General features: G+C 42.3%; 2 protein-coding genes across 2 annotated transcripts in view; one reads left to right on the top strand and one right to left on the bottom strand.

Moving 5' to 3' along the window:
- The first annotated feature begins 253 nt into the window (after nt 1-253).
- CEBPD (CCAAT enhancer binding protein delta) lies at nt 254-2258 on the top strand. Its single transcript, XM_075744143.1, has one exon. It carries the CDS (start codon nt 717-719, stop codon nt 1746-1748), a length of 1032 nt encoding a protein of 343 aa, XP_075600258.1. The 5' UTR covers nt 254-716; the 3' UTR covers nt 1749-2258.
- Nucleotides 2259-3795: 1537 nt separating this feature from the next.
- SPIDR (scaffold protein involved in DNA repair) overlaps nt 3796-19893 on the bottom strand; it is a 210561-nt gene continuing 194463 nt past the window's right edge. Inside the window, exons 13-20 of the mRNA XM_075744139.1 lie at nt 18881-19024; nt 18727-18786; nt 15031-15229; nt 13744-13896; nt 8868-8961; nt 7461-7575; nt 6905-6958; nt 3796-4301 (exon numbers count right to left, since the gene is read on the bottom strand). Coding sequence (XP_075600254.1) covers nt 4167-4301; nt 6905-6958; nt 7461-7575; nt 8868-8961; nt 13744-13896; nt 15031-15229; nt 18727-18786; nt 18881-19024 — 954 coding nt within the window. The 3' untranslated portion in view covers nt 3796-4166. The remainder of the gene's footprint in view (nt 4302-6904; nt 6959-7460; nt 7576-8867; nt 8962-13743; nt 13897-15030; nt 15230-18726; nt 18787-18880; nt 19025-19893) is intronic.

The raw sequence follows: 19893 nt of genomic DNA on the forward strand, positions 1-19893 counted from the left end.
GTTAAAATGAGCCTTTACGGCCAGCTTTTTCATTGGCCCGTGTGAAATAAGCCAAGAAAAAGGAAAATTAACGCTCAACCGGAGTATTGCGGGGGAATGGGGGGCCGGTACCGGGGTCGGGGCAGCCCTCGCCGGGGACGGGACGGTGCGGGAAGGGGACAGGCGCCTGCCTCCGCACCGTCCCGTTCCCCCGTGGGGAGCCGCCCCCGACCGCGGCCACCCTCCACCGGGAGGTGGCAGCTCTCCGCGGCAGGAGCCCTGCCTCCGCCGCCGCGCACACCACCCGCTCCCGCCCCCGGGTCCCCGGGGGTGCCGGGAACACTCGTTCCCCGTCATTGGGGCAGGAGGCGGGGCCGGCGCGGTATAAGAAGGGACCGAGCGGGCGTTTCGCTCCCAGGTCCGGAGACGCCTTGTTCCTTCCCCGCCTTCTATCGCCGAGCACGGCGTGACCAGAGCCCGGATCGGCCCCCTCGGGGAGGCGAAGCGACGGCGGGACGGCAGCAGGAGCACCGGTACCGCCAGCAGCAGTACGAGCAGTACGAGCAGTACCAGCAGTAGCAGCACCGGCAGCAGCGGGGATAGCAGCGGCAGCAGCAGCCCCGCTCCCCACCTGCCCGTGGCGGACACTGGAGCTTCGATCGTCGCGGAGCGGCGGTTGGTGCCCGCGGCCCGGAGCCCCTGCGCCGCGGCCGTGCGGTGCCGCGTCCCGCTCGCCGATGAGCGCCGCCGCTCTCTACAGCCTGGACTCCCCGGCATGTTATAAGAGCTGGTGCCTGGAGCCCGCCAACTTCTACGACGCCAAGGTGGGCAGCGGCGGCGGGCCGGGTCCCGCCTGCAAGCCGGGGGGCCGCGGCGGCTGCGGGATGAACGGCGAGGAGGCGGGAGGCGGCCTGGGGGGCAGCGGCACCAACCTGGCGGAGCTGAGCGCCGCCGCCCCGGCCATGTACGAGGACGAGAGCGCCATCGACTTCAGCTCCTACATTGACTCCATGTCGGCCGTGCCCAACCTGGAGCTGTGTAACGACGAGCTCTTCGCCGACCTCTTCAACAGCAACCACAAGCCCGAGCGGGGCGGGGACTACGGCGAGTACCTGCCGCCGGGCGGCGGCGCCGGCCGCGACCCCGCCAAGGACCTCGGCGCTGCCATGACCACCCTGCTGGGCGCCGAGCCCCGCACCGCCTCCTCCGCCTCCTCCTCCTCCTCCTCTTCCTCCTCCTCCTCCCGCGGCGCCCTGAAGCAGGAGCCGGACTGGAGCGACAGCGACCTGTCCTCCTCGCTGCTGCCCTCTCAGATCGCCACCTGCGCCCAGACCATCATGAACCTGAGCGGGCAGCCCACGCCGCCCACCTCCCCCGAGCCGCCGGGCAGCAGCTCCCCCTCCAGCTGCAGCACCCGCTCCCCGGGCCCCGCCGCCGGGGCCGCCGGGGCCGGGTCGGCTCAGGGCGTCCCGCCGCCGCCGGCCCCCGGCGGGAAGGAGCGCGGCGGTAAGAAGTGCGTGGACAGGTTTAGCCCCGAGTACCGGCAGCGCCGGGAGCGCAACAACATCGCCGTGCGCAAGAGCCGCGACAAGGCGAAGCGGCGCAACCAGGAGATGCAGCAGAAGCTGCTGGAGCTCTCGGCCGAGAACGAGAAGCTGCACAAGAAGATCGAGCAGCTCACCCGGGACTTGACCAGCCTCCGGCACTTCTTCAAGCAGCTGCCCAGCGCCTCCTTCCTGCAGCCCGGCTCGGGCACTGACTGTCGGTAACCGGGGGGGAGCGGGACGGAGAGAAGGACTCCGCCAGACCGTGGATAAATACCTCAGAGGGCCGGGCCGGGCCTTTACCGGGCCGTGCCGGGCCGGGCCGTGGCGCCCCGGAACGGGCCGGGCGCGGGGGAGGAGGCGCGAAGCCGCGGTGGGACCTGCCGGCTTGCGGCCGCTTTCTGAAAGTTGTAGCGACGTGGGGCGATGCCTGGGTCTTTCACCACGAAACTTGCGGGGAAAAAAAAAGAAAAAAGAAAAAAAGAAAAAAGCTAAATCTTTTTTTTTTTTTCCTCTCCCCTTAAATTATTTTTGTAATGGTAGTTTTCGTCTTTTCTACATTTTACTCATACCGACGCAGCTATGGTACATCTGTTAACATGATTCAAAACCCCATGTATTTTAGACAGTAGGATGAAAAAAAAAAAAAAAAGACTGAGCATGCTCGACCTTTTATATCAATTTTTACAGCATTTCTAAGAATAATAATAATAATAAAAAACCATTTTAAATCAACCCTGCTCTCGTTTGCTCTGTGTCTTGAAAGCAGCGGCTCGGCGGGGGAAGTTGCTCTTCCCAGGAGCCGCTGCCAACTGGCAGCGCTGGGCGGGGGGGGGGTCAAGCTGCTGAGATGGGAGGGCAGGAGAAGGGAGGGAGAGGGGTACGGTGTTACTGCTTTAAAGCAGCCGAAGGGGGGGGGGATGCGATGGGGGGGGATAACTGGGAATCTTGCACGTGGTCGTTTCCAAGTCGGCTTTGCCCCGGGAGCTGCGTCGCTGTGCAGAAACGCTGAGTCAGTTGTTGCCGCTGAGCTGGCTGTGGGGAGCAGCGGTCGGACAGCAAGAGGGGCTGCGTTTGGCCAGGGCTCTTCCGGAACCGTTGTGTTAAAAGTATACGTGTACACAAGAACACCGTTATTTAACATTTCAGCTAAAAGAACCTCGAAGCAGCTTCCACTCCAGACAATGTAAAGCTGCACCTACGCTAAGGCGCTCCTAAGTCTGCTCCAGCTGTGGTCCCAAAGCGGATGTTGTTGCACCCATGCACTGCAGGCCTCCGTAGGCTATCACTGCGCTGCACTTTGATGACTGCCAGTGAAAGTTAGAGCAGGCAACAACGCCAACCTCTTGCTGAGGTGCCATTATGAAAGGTTAGGCTACTTGTCTGAAGTTTGACAGTGCACGTGCAAAGACGACGGCATCTGTAGGGCGCCGGCAGAAAAAACGACCTGACAGGACAAGCATCTCCAGCTGGCAGTGCTTTCCGGGAGACTGAAATCTCGCTGGTTTCGAAGGGGCCACCCTTGTCACGTACAGGGCGGTATCGTGTGTGCCGGAATGGGCTGACATCCCCTTCTTCCTCACAGGGAGGCAGGTGAGGGACTGAAAGACTTGGAGGAGGGCAAAAAAAGGGGGATTCAAAACCTGGGTCATTCCTGTAGTAATCGTGACATACTTAAGACTTTCCACTATCGGCCTTGGCTTCAGAAACGATTTCTGTAGCAACAAGTTTGCTGTTCCTTTTCTGCTGGGTAATCACATACTGGACCTGCGCAAAACCATTCTTCCTCTGACCTCTAAGGGGTTTTTAAATACCATGAAAGGGGAAGGGGGAAAAAAAAAAAATCTGATCTGTGATCGAACTGTTACATTAATTCTTGTATCATCTCAAACAATGCATGCATAGGAAGATTTTGATATTACTTATATCTGATCTGTAATCCATGTCTCTGTACAGTCAGGGTGAGGATAGTTCCATGGCCTACAAAGCAGTTTACTCGTTACACATAACAGAAACTGTATAATGAAACACCCGCTTTGTGGGAAGCTACAGATAACACAGTACTTCTATGCTTAGAGACCAATTAGCTGTAAAATATTAACTTTATATATGCTTGACACTTCAAAATATAAGCTTTGTTCAAATCTCCATTTTTATAACATCTATTGCAAGGTGATAACAAATGTTACAAGTCAGAATTCACGCACAACACGGTGTTCTGCAGCTGGTGGTACGTCTGGAATCCGCTGATAAAATTCAGCTTAGACCAATGTTCACTGCCTATAGCAAGGTATTTATTTCAAAAATTTCAGTAAAATATTTTCCATTGACATCATATAATAAATATAGTATTATAAAAAAAAAAATTCACAACCATTCAAAATTCCAGAACAAGATGTTTTACATACATAAACAGCAAACATGCCAAAGAACTGTGAATTCTGAACTGATCAGAAAAAGAGTTCAGAAAGTTAAACTGATTTTTTTCATATAGATATTTTTTCAGCATTAGCACAATCTGCTCTGTAAATCACAGTTTTAATAAACTATCTTAATACTTATCAATCACGCTGGCATTACACATTATCTGTGGCACTAGTTAACAGATAACCACATTACAAAGTCCACTGACTAGAGTTCAGCTCAGTGTCTTCCTGTTGCTGCTTCCAGAAGAACAATTTCCTCCAGTCCAACGCAGTTGGGGTGGCTGGTTACAGACTGGACGTAGCAGTTCAATAACCCCACCTCCTTTCCCAGCACGCTCTGCACCTCATAACTCTGCAGTGATAAAAGCATGTTGATTAAAACAAACAGTCCTGGACATTCTGTTCTAAGCAGCATTTGGCTCGGAAGATGCAGGGTGTAAGGTCCTCTTCCAACAGACAATTTTTTTAAGGATTTAAGGTGCATTAGAACTGATGGAAAGAATGAATACATTAGGTTTTCAATAATTAGATCTCACGCCTGCTTAAAGTGCTGCTTCCCTAGCAGGCTTTTAAAAATAAGCTGTTTAAAAAAATTTTGGAAAAAACCTACTGTGACTTTGAACTCAATTTTGCTGAAGCATAAGCTACGTGTGCTCCCTTTATCTAGCTTTGTGCCACTCGTTGGATTTCACATGTGCTAGCAATGTGTATATACATACTATATATCGATTATCTTAGCTAACAGATCCACTAAAGGAAAAAATATTTTGTAACTGGTTTTACTCCCCCTCTCCCTTTTAACTTTGTGTTGTATCATGCATCGTTCATGCTCACTGGCACTACGCAGTCCCTTCTGTTTAATGAGCCGACGGGCAGTTTACCCACATGAGTTGTGCCTGAGCGAATTTGCAGACTGTATTCTGCGTGGAGGAGAGGGATGGAGGCTGCGATGATTTCTCCAAGATGAGAGAGCGTGTTACCAGAACTGGTAACTCTGATAGCTGATACCTCGCCCGAGAATATCTATCTCAGATGGCATGTTTACATCCATTCCTCTCCTCAATGGGACTTGCCCACGACCAGCCTCTGACCATGCCCCCTGCTTTCATCCGGGCTGTGCATCCCTCCAGGTATGTGATACCCATGTCTCTTGCCTGAGTCAAGGTATAAACAACCCTTTTTTTTTTTTCTTTTTCTTTTTCCCCCTGGATTATTTTTACCCCAGAACAGTTCTTCAGTCCGTGCTGCACAAACAGCTATACCGGTGCAACAGAAGGGTTGTCACAAGGTAAGGAACAAGTGCCCAGGGGCAGTGGCGGCTAAAACCAACCTCCCTGCCAAAAGAAGTGATTGCAAAGCTACACCCTTAGCAACTTTAGCAGCACTGGCAAAAAAATGCCACCTCAAGTGGTATTTCATGTGATTAATCTTTGTTGAGATGTGCTGCTTTTCAAAATGTAGCGGTTCAGAGATAGAAATGCTTATGAAAAAAAAGAAATAAAATATCCCTGAATTTAACCTAGGGAAAAAAAAAAAGTTTCTAAGTTGCCAGACTTCTAAATACTAGCATTATAAAAATCGAAACATGAAAAAGAAGTTGTTTGAATTCTAATAACTTGAAAAAGAACTACATTTTGTCAGTCTGTAACCAAACCAGACACATCCTGTAAAACTTAGCAAGACTTAACTGCTATTAAAAGAGCAAACGTATTTTGGAAATCTCTTGTATCTCTTTGCTTAAATGAAATAGTGTAAGAAAAATAATTAACAATTTCAGAGAAATGTTCCACTTTTTAAAAATGATCCATAAATCCCATTAAAACCATGGCACAGGTAATAGCAAAGTGCTAGAAGACCGTACAAGATAGATAGGGAAAGCAAAATGACCCCAATATGTGTCACCTAGCTGGGGGGATACTTAACCGAGATGATTACACAAGACAACGAGCTGACCTTTGCTCCCTTCCACGTGCAATGGAGCAGCGGGGGGGACCTCGGGATCCTAATTGGACTTAATCACCCTCTGAAGGTGCCGCTCCTTCGCTGCTGACCATCCGGCAGCCAATGCCAGCCAGGCACCTACCTGGGTGCCTCCCTCACCTGCGATAAATCTGGGTCACTGTGCCAAATGTCAGGGTTCTTCTGATATGTCAGATTAAAGGAATAACTACTTCACGATTACATAAACTGTACTTTAGCCCGTGGATCCCTGTGGCTTACCCACGTTTCATTCATACGATTACGAAGTATTAACTTGCATGCGTTTTGCAAATTTCTCTATTACCGCCTGTCAGTACTGTCGCGGTTGTGCTATTAGAAAGTAGTTGTGGTTTACAGGGTTTAGAAGACCAGCCTGAAAAGGTGGGACGCTTGGGCTCTATCTTTGCTGTCCTTGGATCCTCAGTCAGAAAATGCAGTAAAGCCCAGGACTCCTCGTGGCAGCCCTGAATGTCTGGGTGTAGCGCTATTTGCAGATAGCGCCGCGGATCCACAGCTGAGCTAAAGATCTCTGCACATCCCATCGGCGGCAACCCTCTTCTAAAAAGGAGGGTGTCAGCCTGATGATAGTCACGCAATAGCAGGGCATCAGCAGGTGGGATTGCCAAAGAAATCTCAAATCCCAGGCTGGGCACGAGAAAAAAAATCATTATTTCTAGTGAAATCTTCTACCTCCTAGTGCAGTTCTGAAACGAGCTGCCTGGAAAGGCAGAATCTCCATCCCTGAAGGATTTCAAGACCCTGCCAGCCAAAGTCACAGCTGATGTGACTGGTACTGGTGATAGCCCATGTACTGGTGATAGCCCAGTGTGAGTGGTAGGTCGGATGATGACCTCCAGGAGTCCCTTCCATTTCTATGATTCAAGTATCTTCTCTCCCAATTCACATCTCCTGTACTCTGCCTCTACACTAAGTTATGTAGTTTAACTTTCTTTCAGCAACATTCATTATACCTACCCCATCCTCATTGGCGGAGGACACCAGGAGAGAAGAGATTGTCCTTTGTAACAGCTGGAATGAGAAAATTAACAGGTTTTGTTCATGGCAAAAATCTTACCTACGCAAAGACGTTCTGTTCACAAGTTAAAACAGTCACGTTGAACAAAGATTTATCATTTTGATATAGAATGGTTTTGTTTCTCTGGCCAACAAAGCAGAGGAGAGGTGACACAAAAGATGTTCAGAATGGGAGTCTAAAAATAAATGTTTCTTTTCGCCTGTGGAGACTGAGGTTTCCCGAGGCCCACCCAACAAAGCCCTTCAGCTGGACCATAAAACAGTTTGCAAACCTCAGGGTGAACTCAATGACTGTATTATTTGAGTAAGATCTGGGAACTGGGTTCTTAGTCCAATGAATCACAAGTTTAGTATCAGCTTAAATTATGGGATACTCTTACATCTTTTAATTTTTCTTCTGACAGAGCTGTTTATAAAAGTGTGGCTTAGAGTACCTCTGTGTCTACATACCTAGCCTCACTACACTCAATACACCGACGCCTATTTCATGCCATACCTTTACTTTTACTGTACTTTGAGATCGGGACGGACAACTCAAGAAGACTTCCAGCTGCATTTTCAAAACCGGTGAAACGACAGCTTCAGAGCACTGATTGCAATATAGCAATCCTCTGAAATGCAAAAATAATGATGCAAAGACATAGAGAAATGGAAAAGCTATGAGTTATAAATTAAAACACACAAAAAACCAGCTAGCTTATTCTCTGAAATACTTTGCTGGCAGACTTTTAGTAGGAAAGCCCTGGTAGAGATTCAGTTGATAACAGCAAATAGTGCTCTTCTGTTGGTAGAGCTAAGTAACGCTCTTGAAGGACCTAAACTCTTTTAGCAAAAGGATCCTCCTTTTATAAGTTTTGCCAACATGGGGGGAGGTTGCTATTTATAGTCACCCCACTTAAAGCAAATACTAATCTCATAACCTTCTAAAAGTTATGGCAAAAGAAAATTTGTAGTATAGATTTGGCCCAAGTGACTTATTGATTTAGGCTCTCGTTCAGCAAACGCTCAACATTTTCAGCACATGCATAAGTCATATGTGTTGGAATAATGTCTTAAACAAATATTGATGCTACATTGTTCTCCAAATGAAGCAAAAGTGACCTTCACAGTAGAGATTTTTTTTTAATTCAATTACACTACTATGTCAACATACACACATCCTTATTTTTTGCATGATAGTGTAATATAGGACAACTTTTTTTAATTTTCATCCTTTTTTCCCTGGAGGCTATACATAACAAAGCATAAGTGGTAAAGATTCTCATATTTAGGAAAATTTTATCTATTTCAATGGGATCAAACCCACCCAACTTCTCCTTATGCTTTTTCAAGCTTTTCCTGTAGAAAGAACCCCCCTTTCCTTCTTTTTACACTCTGACTACTCTCTTATCCTTTTTAGAGAGGTTATAAATTTAATAATAAATTTAATAGGTCCGAAACGCAACTCTTTCGCACTTAGGTAAATTACAGCAAAGAAAGATCACAGTTCAATATAAAAATGAGGTGAACTGGTGGTACACAGGGTAACAAGGTAGGGTAGACTAGCACACAAAGCTACTTTTAAAGAAGCTTAAAATCAGACCTGGGATTTATGTGGATGTTTATTAAAACTAGTATTGTAATGCAGTAGGCTATGAAATCTTTGTAAGCAATAGTTCAAGATTAGTTTGAAAAAAATGTGATAACTGCAGATTCAAACCATTTCATATCTACTTGTATCTTTCTTAATAAATTAATCTAACCTTGCAGGTTTTATCAGTTCATCAGCAATAAAAATACTACGTCTCAGTTCGAGGAAGGAACAAAGTGCAGCCTGTGCCTGCAGGAATCATTGCATCACCTACTGCTGTGATGGCTACATCTGCAAAACACCTGGAGTGCTCCGGAGCATGCTGACTCTCACCTGTCCTGGGGACACAGTTCCAACTTTCCATTGCCACATCTGTCACATGTAGGCCAGGAGAAAGCAGTGCTCTCATTAACTCCAACAACAGTACCTGCAGAAGATGAAATTCTTACAAAATACTAACGGTGAGCTGGCAAACACAGTCATTCCCGGCTTCACAGCAGGCTTGGTCCTTTCTGACCCTCACCTTAAGAGTAAGACCTGTCGGAACAAGCATTAGCTCTTCCAACAACCTCACTCCCTCTCTCCTTCATCCCTCCAACAAGGGATGACAGTACGACAGAGTGTGTTACTTTCTAAAAATACCAGAAGGTATTGATAATTAACTTTCCAAACAGGTTCAGTTCTTTTGGTTTGGGTGTATTGTTTTTTTCTGATTTGTTTTTGGGTTTTTTGTCTTCTTTCTGGTCCTCTGATGTTTCCTTGGCAATAAATAGCTATAAAAATCATCAGGTCAGATAGCTAGATATCGATATTTAGGAGACAAACCAATGAGAAGACCCAATCCATTTCAAAAACAACAGTGCCAGTTAAATTCCATTAACAATGGAGTTATTCTTCATTTATACTGATTTAACAGAGATTAGATCTGGCCCACAGATTTAAGCGTGTGCCTAAGAAGGGAATGCCAAAGATACTTTGGACTAATATAAAGGGCCTTGCTAGTTTTGGCAAGAAAAAATACATTCAGAGTTTTATGAGAAGCTAATAAAGAGTGTATTATGTTTTATGGTAACGATATGCTGAAATTATGAGCATTATTTATGGAGAAAATACTTCTAAGTATTTTGAAGCGTACAAAGTGGATCACCTGTAAGAATGAAATTACACTGAAATAAACCCTCACTGGTACAACAGAAGTATAGACTAAAAATTCCAGCTCCTATTGAGCAAGAATCTCACAGTTTTATACTGCATTCAATAAAAGAAATCCTCGGAGACTAGGGAGCATTTACACTGTCTGGTCTGTAAGAGAGGGCATTAATCCCTTGCCTACCTGCTTCTCCTGGGACAAGGACTGACAGGAAGGAGGGAGCAACACATAAACAACAAAACCATAATTTCTTTGGGAAGTCAAAGGACGGCAAGTCTGAAGATCAGGAAGGCTTCTCAAATACATTTATGACCCAATTTCTATGCATGGAACGAAACAACTTGGATTTCACTGACAGAATAAGCAATCCTGTGCATTTAACCCCTTGGACTGTTACAGGAATAATTTTGATTCTTCTGTGATAAACTGGGTGTTTCTATCAGCACTTGATACTACAAGGCAGAATGCTTCCTGCCACAGCATGGGCATGTTTCCCTTGTTCAGGGAAAAGAAAAGCCGCCAATTAGTTTGCTAAATATGTTTCCTTTTGCATTAAGAAATCACTTAAAAACCAAACCAAAACAAATCACCTTTTCTGACAGATCTGTTTCTCTCTAAGCCTTTTAACTTTCATCCAGTTGTGTGCCATGTTGCAACTGCAGGATGCCAGTGCGCAAGTAATGTGAGTACATGTGAAGAAAATGAATCAGGATCATGCTGACAAGATTATGTCTAGTGAAGAGGTTTATTTTGGTGACAACATGGAGTTCCCTCGAGAAAACCACCAGAGATCACTGAAGTCAGAACAAACACAACTGAAGGTGGCAACAGATCTAATAACCTAGTGACATCCTTGTGCATCCTGCCTGCAAAGCGATTTCTTAAGTTCCAGCTGCTGAACTGCTGCACATTTTTGTCAAGACTCTAGATTTTGCTTGACGTTCACAAAACCTTTGGATATTTTCCTGAGATCCTTCTTTTAAACAGAAATGCACATAGTCAAAATTTGATTTTTTACCTCTAGTCTATTTTTATGTGTTGTGGTTGACATCATTAAGAAGAGACTGATAATAGGACAACGCCTGGAAAAACAGGTCTCTGGCGAGGAATGAGAAGAAGGGCTGAGGATTAAAGGTAACACTCTGGTTGAAACGTTCAAAAAATGATTGTGTATATTTTTCTTTCCAATCAGTCACCCTGATTAATGGACAAGAAGGGGAAAACTTCAGTCAAAAAGAGAAGCCTAGGTAAGCTGATTGACCCCATTTTGTTCACACTGTTAAGAGGGAAATTGAAAAAAACCCCAGCCCTGAGTAAGGGTTTAAATATGAAAATATGCAATGTCAAAATTCAGTCACTGGTGGTGAGTCATATACTAGGCAAATATTAATCAAGTAATATTCCCACATAACACATGTGATATGGACTAACTAGAATTTGTCCATAAGCATGGTTAAGAGGAAAAACAGTTCTGTGCAGTATGAACTGCCAACATTTAAATCATCCTGACTGCTACTATACAGCAAAAAGAGGTTAGAAATCACTTGGCAATGCACAGTGATACAAAACCAAATCTATTAACCCTGAGCTCACAGGTGAGAACCACAGACTCATCTTTAAAAGAATAAACTTTCCAGTAGAAAGCAGCCACAGGTTTTCACTCATCTGTTGAAGAGCAACACACTCCATTCCAGAGCTGACAGGGCTGGACCTCTCTGAAACAAGGGTATCATCTGACACACTCAGCAGATCTGCTTGGATCGCAACGTTGTCCTTTTAAAGCTGGGCCAGCTGTAGAGTTGCACTAGGTTGCTCAGGGCCCAGCTTTGAGCAGGAGTTAGGACTGGAGGAACTTCAGAGGTTCCTTCCAACCTTACTTATCCTATTTATCCACCTTCCAAAAAATGACCGATCTACCTAAAACCCAGCAGGCAGCATGACCTGTGCCCCTCCCCAGTCCCGGCACTCCTGGAGGCTCTGATGCCGTGACCACTGTACCTGCGGATAGGGACTTGAATGACCACCTGCATTTTTCACTGGTTAAAAAAAGAAGTTTTTCTAGGGAAGGTTGAGTCTGCTGAGAGCCAGGAGGAGCGCAGCCATGACTGCAAAGGAGCAGGAAGGAGCACTACTTCAAGAAAGGGTAGAGTAAAGCCTTTGCAGCCTCTTTAAGTGTTAGGTGAGAGGAGGCCCACGTACAGCTTACGTAGGTGACCAGAAATACAGGAAGTGAAAGGAGGGCGCAAAGAAAAAGAATGAACGAGGTAATACCGCTTCTCACCGAAAGCCACACTAACAACTCTGAGTTAAGAGACAGAGACAGTGAGCAAGTTTTAGAGGTGATAAATTTTCCTTCATGGGTTACTCTATCAAATACATATGCTCCCACCAACAAAGTAGGGTTAATGCTATCAGTTTCACTTCTTCAGTAGAAAGATGTAGGCAATAACTACCCAAATTCCAAAACACTGGATATGTATCTTAAATGCTATTAAATAATTTTAGTTACACATAAAAGTGAGAGTTATCATCTATATATAGCATTAGCATAAGTATAAAGAAGATATTTTATATTCTACATTGGTACAAATGTGCGGGAACATACTGATAGCAGCTACCCTGGACAAATTTCAGATGAAGCAAGACAAGGTTGTAGGATTAATTTCTCCTTTTGTCATTCTACCACCTGTAACAGAGAACAGGGAAAGCATTGACACCTCCCATGTGTGTAAAGTAAGTACTTGTTTACACGCTAGATCACAAAGGTGTATTTTCTTTGCTCTGCTGGAAAAAAGAAAGGACAGAGAGAAATGTTTGCTTTATCCTACTACATACACTGTCAGTGGGACAAAAGAAGACAGGCACTTCTCATACTTAGTTACAAAATTAAGAGTGGAGAAGTGATAATTCTTAGCGTAACTACTGGAGAGGGAAAAAAAAAAAAAAAAAGGCCAAAAAGTATTTCACACCCAGTGACAGAAATATCTTTCAAGTAACTCACAATATCAATGCAAGATGTACATAACAACCAAGGCTTTGAGTGCAGTGCCTCTAGTTGTGCTTGGGTTTCATCATGCAGCATTAAGAGTTCAGGATTTGTCACTGTAAGGTGCTCATATATTAATCACAGAGGCACTGCTAACTTGTGGCTTCACCATAAGAGAAGGTATGTTTAGTAACAGCGTGGTTTCAAACTGTCTTTTCAGTGCATCACATTATAGCTGGAAGGATTCACTTGTAGCCATTATTTGCCATTATTTTAAAGCTCATTTAAAATGTTCCAGTGAATACTCGAAGGTGTAAATGTAAAACAGTATCAAGAATTTTCTACAAGGGCTACCAGAATTGTAAGAGTTAAATTAAGAAAGGAAATTGTCTTGAAAAGCCAAGAGTTGCTGGGCTTTTAAGGACTTTTCCCTATAGGCACTCTACAGCTTGGAGGTTTAAGATGATGACTGGACAAAGCATTGGAAAATACACAGTAGGAAACGTTTCTGCATGATTAGGAAATGTTAGAAAATACATCGTAAGAAATTTTTCTGCATGGTTAGTGGTAGGACTGAAATATTAGACTAAGCAATGATCCAAAGTGGCTAGTGAGCAAATATTGGCCAAGTTATGCTAGATGACTATGGTGAAATATTAAATTGCCCCATTGCAGCAAAGCTCCAGGGAAATCAGACACTAACCCCTACCATTCAGGATCTGGCTAACGTAACTTATCCATCTGCCTGAAAAATATTAGTATACCTTACTGTTGCCAACATCAACAAGGCTGGTGTGAACAGAAGGCTTCTGAAAGAAGACAGTGAAGGGAGGAATATAATAAACCAGATTGTGCATCATTTATTTTGGGGTATGAGTGAGTGGGAGCAGAGCTTGGCCAGCAAAAGGCAAACGGAGCCCACAAAGAAGTATAAAAAATTAAACATCCTAATGACAATACTGTGCTTTTTTATCCCTCCATGCTGTTTGTGCAAGAAATCAACACGAAGACCTAAAAGATTAAAGTGAGCACAAATAATTAACCGCATTCATTTCAGGAAAGGCCATACAAACCTCTTACAGCACAAACGGAGTTGGCCTGTGTCGTAGAATCCAGCTCATCGAGTCTGACAGGGCCAGTCAGCTCACTGAGGTCAGCACCGGCAGCCGAGCACAAAAGAGGCTTTTGTAATAAGAGAACAGTACGTTCAACACAAATAATCCTACCTGCCAACAAAGACATTTCAACTCAGTACAGTAACAAGGAAAAAGGTGACCATGTTAATTGTCATGGCCAATAAAGACAACAATCTCTGCCAGCTACTAAACGGATGGATAGACTCCATCAGGTTTTCTCAATGACAAAATATTTTGCTTTCAACGATACGTGCATCATGCTCTCGTTACACTTTGCAACTCCTGGGGAAAAAAGACGTTTTAAAAATTTGAATATGGCAGAAGAGTCTGATTCCACTCTGACTGCATCACACCATGCTCCCTGCAAACACAACATTACCGTCTCTTCCCTGGTAATAAGCTTGGATACCTCTTCAGGTGGTCTTACTTTGTTTCAAAGGTTACAAAGAGTAGGTTCAACGCACGCTTTATTCTCCAAAGCAGAGATTTTTGCTTCAGGACACACAGCCATTTGCACAGGTTGGTGCTTCCAGTCTTACATTTTGGAAATGACTGAAGGTGTGAAACATGAACTACATATGCAGGCACCATACCGAACCATACCTGAACCTCAAAAAAGAGCCACTAAAAATGACTGTAAAGTTAACTACCATCCTTACATGATCTGTATGGTGGTGAAGGCTCACCACTAAGATGGTATAGGACAGTTTGTAAAAGTTCTGTATCTAGGGACATGCAAGTCTCTAGATTCACCCTCTTACTCATTTTAGAGGTAGTAAATTCAATAAAACAAGTTTCTGCAAGAATATCCAAACAAATGAAACCAAGTTTCTTAATAAACTATTTCAGTTGGAAGGGACCTACAACGATCATCTAGTCCAACTGCGAGTTTTTGGATCTTCTGTCAGCTAGCAAATTTGATTGACACCGGTCATTAGAGTTAACAGCCATCAGGGAAGACTGACAGAAATATTGGTGGACATATACAGCAAGATCACTGAATTTCTTCTTTACTTTGGAGATCAAGCCAAAAATGTAAAAAAAGAAACCTTATGGGAAAGCTCTAATTACAACACCTTTCAAATTTCTTCCCAAACTTGCAAAGTGTCATCTTCATCTGAGAATGAAAGTCTCCGTCTCTGTAGGTCATGCAGTACAGCGTCAGACATTAGGATGCTATTTCAATTTGATTCCAACTGCTTCAGAACCACGCGTAAAGCTTACCATTTCCCCACAGTGCATCCTTGAAGAAGATGAGTTGTGAGGCAACACTGAGGGCTTCTGTGATTTCTGTACTGAGAACACATGATGCAGTGACTGACACAGCAACAACTTTTGGAGTGATATCAACCACATTTTGCAATGTGGAGTCAGTCACAAACAACCAAATCTCTCTTTGATTTATAGGAACATTGTGTTTTGTCTATGATTTAAAAAAAAAGAAAAGATAGAAAATTCTAATGTTAATTTTTAGTAGAAGGAAAGACTATTATAACATTGTCATATTTAAATAGCTAATAAAACTGACCAAAATGATTACATTTAGGGCTTGTACAGGATAATGAATCAAAGCTTTATTGGAATTTTTCATTATTCCTTACTGCAGATACCAACATTTCTAACTTAAATTAACTTTCCGAGGCTGACCCACTGGAATCTTGGCTTTACCTCTATCAACTATCACACTTTATCATAACTCACTTGGACTTTACTAAGGATTTGAAAATATATTTTATTAAAAATATATGCTATATATACACTATATTACATACTTATATATATGATATAAATATAAGAAGTTAATTGGCTGTTTTTATGAAGAAAGACTAATACAATTTTTGCCTTAAAAAAAAAAAAAAAAGGCTAATGCTACTACTACTATTATTCCTGTGCGAGCAAATTTTCCATGTACTGTTATCTGATTCCCAAGAGCACCAGTCCTTGGCTAATTGCTACTGTTCGGTCCTTGGCTAATAGCTACTGCAAGTTACAAAGCTGGAGTTTTTTTCTTTCTGTTGAACAAACATCTCTAAATATTTGAATGATGCACAGAAATAGGAAAGTAGGAAACTCCTAAGAGACACAGGAATCCACAGCGACAATGTAAGTTTTCTGCCTAAGAGGGGTATAAAAATACTGTAGTGTGACTAAATTAAGGTATATCAAAACTACTGATGTCACAACCAAATACCTACATTTCATCTCAGCCTTCATGTCTGAAAATAATTATCACAAAATCAGTAGTGTTTTTAAAATTTTTTACACTGGGATGATGAACAAGACAGACATTCCATATTCATCAGTGCTTATTCCAGGGTATCTAACAAAATCAGATGGGTTACAATTTGATGATTCATGCTCTTTTTTTTTTTTTTTAACCACAGCTTTTATAATATCTGTGTGTATGTAAATTTTCCCATGCTTTAGAAAAAAATGGGTTTAATCACAAAGCATATTTCACATTTACCGGTCCAAGCAACTTGTACATTTTAAGATTCTAATATTTTAAATTTTTTAACTAAGATTAAATTACTTTCTTAATTTAAAAAGCTTTTGTTACTATTTTTAATTAGCCCACTGATTAAAAATTTGCACATAAAACATTTAAATGAAAATGAAATACTACAATGATTGGAGAGACACATATCACATAAGTATTTTATTCTCAAAGTTGCATGCCTCTAGCATAAGGTAATGCAACGAGACCCCAACTTTTTGTCTTCAGTTGAATTCAAACCTTGAAACTGTTAACCACACTAAAATTAGCTTTTTCTTTGTGCTAGCAGCTCTTAGAACAAATGCATTAATTATAAATAATGACTGAAAAAAATAATAACTCAGATATTACAGTTACGCCTTAATACAATATATGCTGCCTATTGCATTGACGTTGTTTCTTTGCCTAGTAACTACATTCATTTGAGTACCTCCTCTGCATAGATAGCATTAGGACAGCTTCAAAGAGAGAATTTTTACTGCTGTCCCATAAGAATTACTAACACATTAAAAGCTGGCTTTCAGAAGAATCATCCAAAAAGTAAATAATAATAACAGCAAAAATCACAAGCTAGTATAAAATCATCATCTTGCTATGTGTGACAATTTGTTCTGAACAGAGAGGACACAACAGACAAATAGCAGCAGGATTGAGTTATAAAGAAGGACAGCTCCTTAACCACAGATGGAATATATTTCCTCATATTCCTTCTGTACCACAGTACAGATTCTGAGTAATAATAAAAGCATATTTCCATTCCTCCTTCACACAAATGAAGTATCTCAGAATACTGTAGCTACATAGAATAAATACTATTTTTAAAGTACATTTGAATTAGCTCATGTAGCAGATTATCCAATAACAATAAATCTGCAAAATAAACCAAATCACAGTCCCTTCCTCACTTGATGATTTTGCACGTGAAGGATATGTCCTCTTGGCAAAGGGAACTGTAGTAAACAAGCTGCTGTTCATGACCTTCTTCTGGGAGGATTAGGCAAACACACTAAGAGCAGGTAAACACCTTTACATTCCTAGAGCTGTTATCCAGAAGCATAATCAAGCAGTTATCCAGAAGTTATGCTGAAGAACAATATTTTCTATTGCTTTTCCAACATTGCTTTCAAAAAATTTATGAGCACTCAGTTTAGTGCTTACAGTTCAGTAAGTGAATAGCCATTAAAAAAACAGCTAATAAACCTCCTAGTAGCAAGAAGTAATCATAGACCTTTTTTTCTGGTCCTGCACGCTTCATCTTTTCTCTAATTTAGCGATGAAGTGCTTCTACACAAGAATACTGATAACCCACAGCATCTCAGATGTAGATGTTTATTCCTGAATACAAAAATGTTTGGCTAGGATACCACTAGTCTGTAATTTTATTTTTTTTTTAATAGAACAGGTTTCTTGGAAATCAAAGTTTATGCATGTATGTGTCCATCTTTCTGTTAGCACCCTAAAAATCCCATCAAGCTAGCCCTGATTTCACATTTCACGCAAATGCTCTGTTAAATTCTCACTTAGCATGGAGAAAACACAAGAGATACCCCTCATCTCAGGAGTTAAATGTACTCCTTGCTTAAAAATCAAATCATAACTCATTGGCTTTTGAAGCAAAAGGGCAAGACCTAAATTAAATTTATGTCTCACCCTGGTGGGAAGCATCTCAAGCTATTTTGCTGGCCGTTCTGGAATTTCTTTGTCTTTGGTTCATATGCTTTGATTCACACTTTGTTTCTTGTGGAGCTGATGGACAATTGCAAATTATTGTCCACCAGAATCCAGTGCTGGCTGTACTGAGGATCCAGTCGCCAGGAAAAAATAAATAAATCAGCAACAAAAAATTCCTTTAACTACTGAGGGAGTTAGCAACATTTTGAGAGAAAACTGTAGTGTCATTCAGAAATGAGTCAATAAAACATAATTATAAGCTTTCCAACATAGTATGGATGGCAGATGTATTTACCTAAGAGTTCCTCCTTTCTACTAACTGAACCATAAAAGCCAAATTTGCCTGAGGGGCTTCTATTGAAGTCAACAAAAATAGTCCACACACTTGCATGCAAAGAGCAAAACTGTATTTTTATGTAACCATCATCTGTTAAATGCTATCCCCAGACACTCAGCTGACTGGGAACTTTTCACTACGTATCTAAGGACAGCATTTAGCTATAAAGCGAGTCTCAACAAACTTCCTGCAAACTCCTTTACCAGGGTGAAATATTACCTCTGGTAATAGATAGCAATTTATTCAGAAATAATTCACTTTCTAGACTGGATGGTATTGAAACTGGAGATGCAGTTCATTTTACCCATTCACAAGCATTCTAGACCTGGTGATAACAAACAAGACAAATGCTGGCTCCTTCACAAAAACATTATGTTGATTTTATGTTGAATTCATTGCTAAGTGAAAAGATTACCTGCAGCCTTAGATATAGCACTTGCGCCCAAAAGCTACAACGTTCATTACAGCCATTGATCTGAAAATAGCACAAAAACACAGAATGAGACAAACGCGATACCAGAAATCCAGTGGAACAAAGCATTTGTTATCTGACTTGTAAAGCAGATTACCTGAAGAATTTCCTTTAGACCATGAACAGCTGGTGGCTGGTACAAATTAGAAATCTGTTCTTCCTCATCCACTTCCACATGTATTTCACCAGACTGAACAGTAAGAATATAACAGAAGCTGGGAGGAGGCAGATCAGTTGTCATCTATTAAAAAGTAAGGAAAAGCAATGTGACCTCAAAAAAGGCACTTTAATTTTGCCAGCAGGGTTTTACAATAATAGCCAAAACGCACCACACAGTTTACATTTTAAGAGGGATGGCAAAACAAAATTCTACGGTTAATAACAACGACTCTCTGAAGTAGAATTTGAGTTAATAAACCGACATTCACATGTTATAAGTGAAATCAGCTTGTATGTATCATTCTTTCCATAATCTGACATTGATCCTCATCACAAAAACATCTCATGATTTGGCACACTTGGCAAACACTGCGACTATTTCAAGGTGCTTGTTGTTGGTTTTGCATTTTTTTATTACGTGGTGGGAGTGCCCTGATTATTCTTTTTTTTTTTAACATTCGTAACTTTTCTGAGATTTGGGGACTTTTGCATGTGGGTGGGTTTTTGTGATAGTAAACAGCTGACGAAGTTTTTAAACTGCTAAATTAAATCCAGGACAGCACAAGGAGATAATGAAGAACAGGAACGCAACAGCTACAAGAACTGCTCTCTTTGTGTTATGCTAGATTTTTCTTTCCCCCTTAAAAAGTACCATGATGTAACAACTTTATCAATCATCACTTAAAGAGGTCCCAAACTAGAAAGGCTTCTCAGGAAAAAAAAGACAATGCTGGAAAATATTTTCTGTTGTGGATATGGTAGAAGATTCTTCTAGAGATGCTTGTTGCTAATAAAGCATTTCATTTAATAAAAGAAATACCAATCTATTAAAGACAGCTGCCCACCCATTAAAAAAAAATCTGCATAAGGAGAAAAAAAAAGCAAAAGACATCAACTCAAATTCTGTTTGCCTCTGGCAGACTAAAGTAGTTATTTGAATGTACATATGGC

The sequence above is a fragment of the Balearica regulorum genome, chromosome 2 (assembly GCF_011004875.1).
Source record: "Balearica regulorum gibbericeps isolate bBalReg1 chromosome 2, bBalReg1.pri, whole genome shotgun sequence".
Taxonomy (NCBI): domain Eukaryota; kingdom Metazoa; phylum Chordata; class Aves; order Gruiformes; family Gruidae; genus Balearica; species Balearica regulorum.

What these genes read in the sequence shown, in the direction of transcription:
- CEBPD (XM_075744143.1), top strand. Translation starts at nt 717, where the DNA reads ATGAGCGCCGCCGCTCTCTACAGCCTGGACTCCCCGGCATGTTATAAG.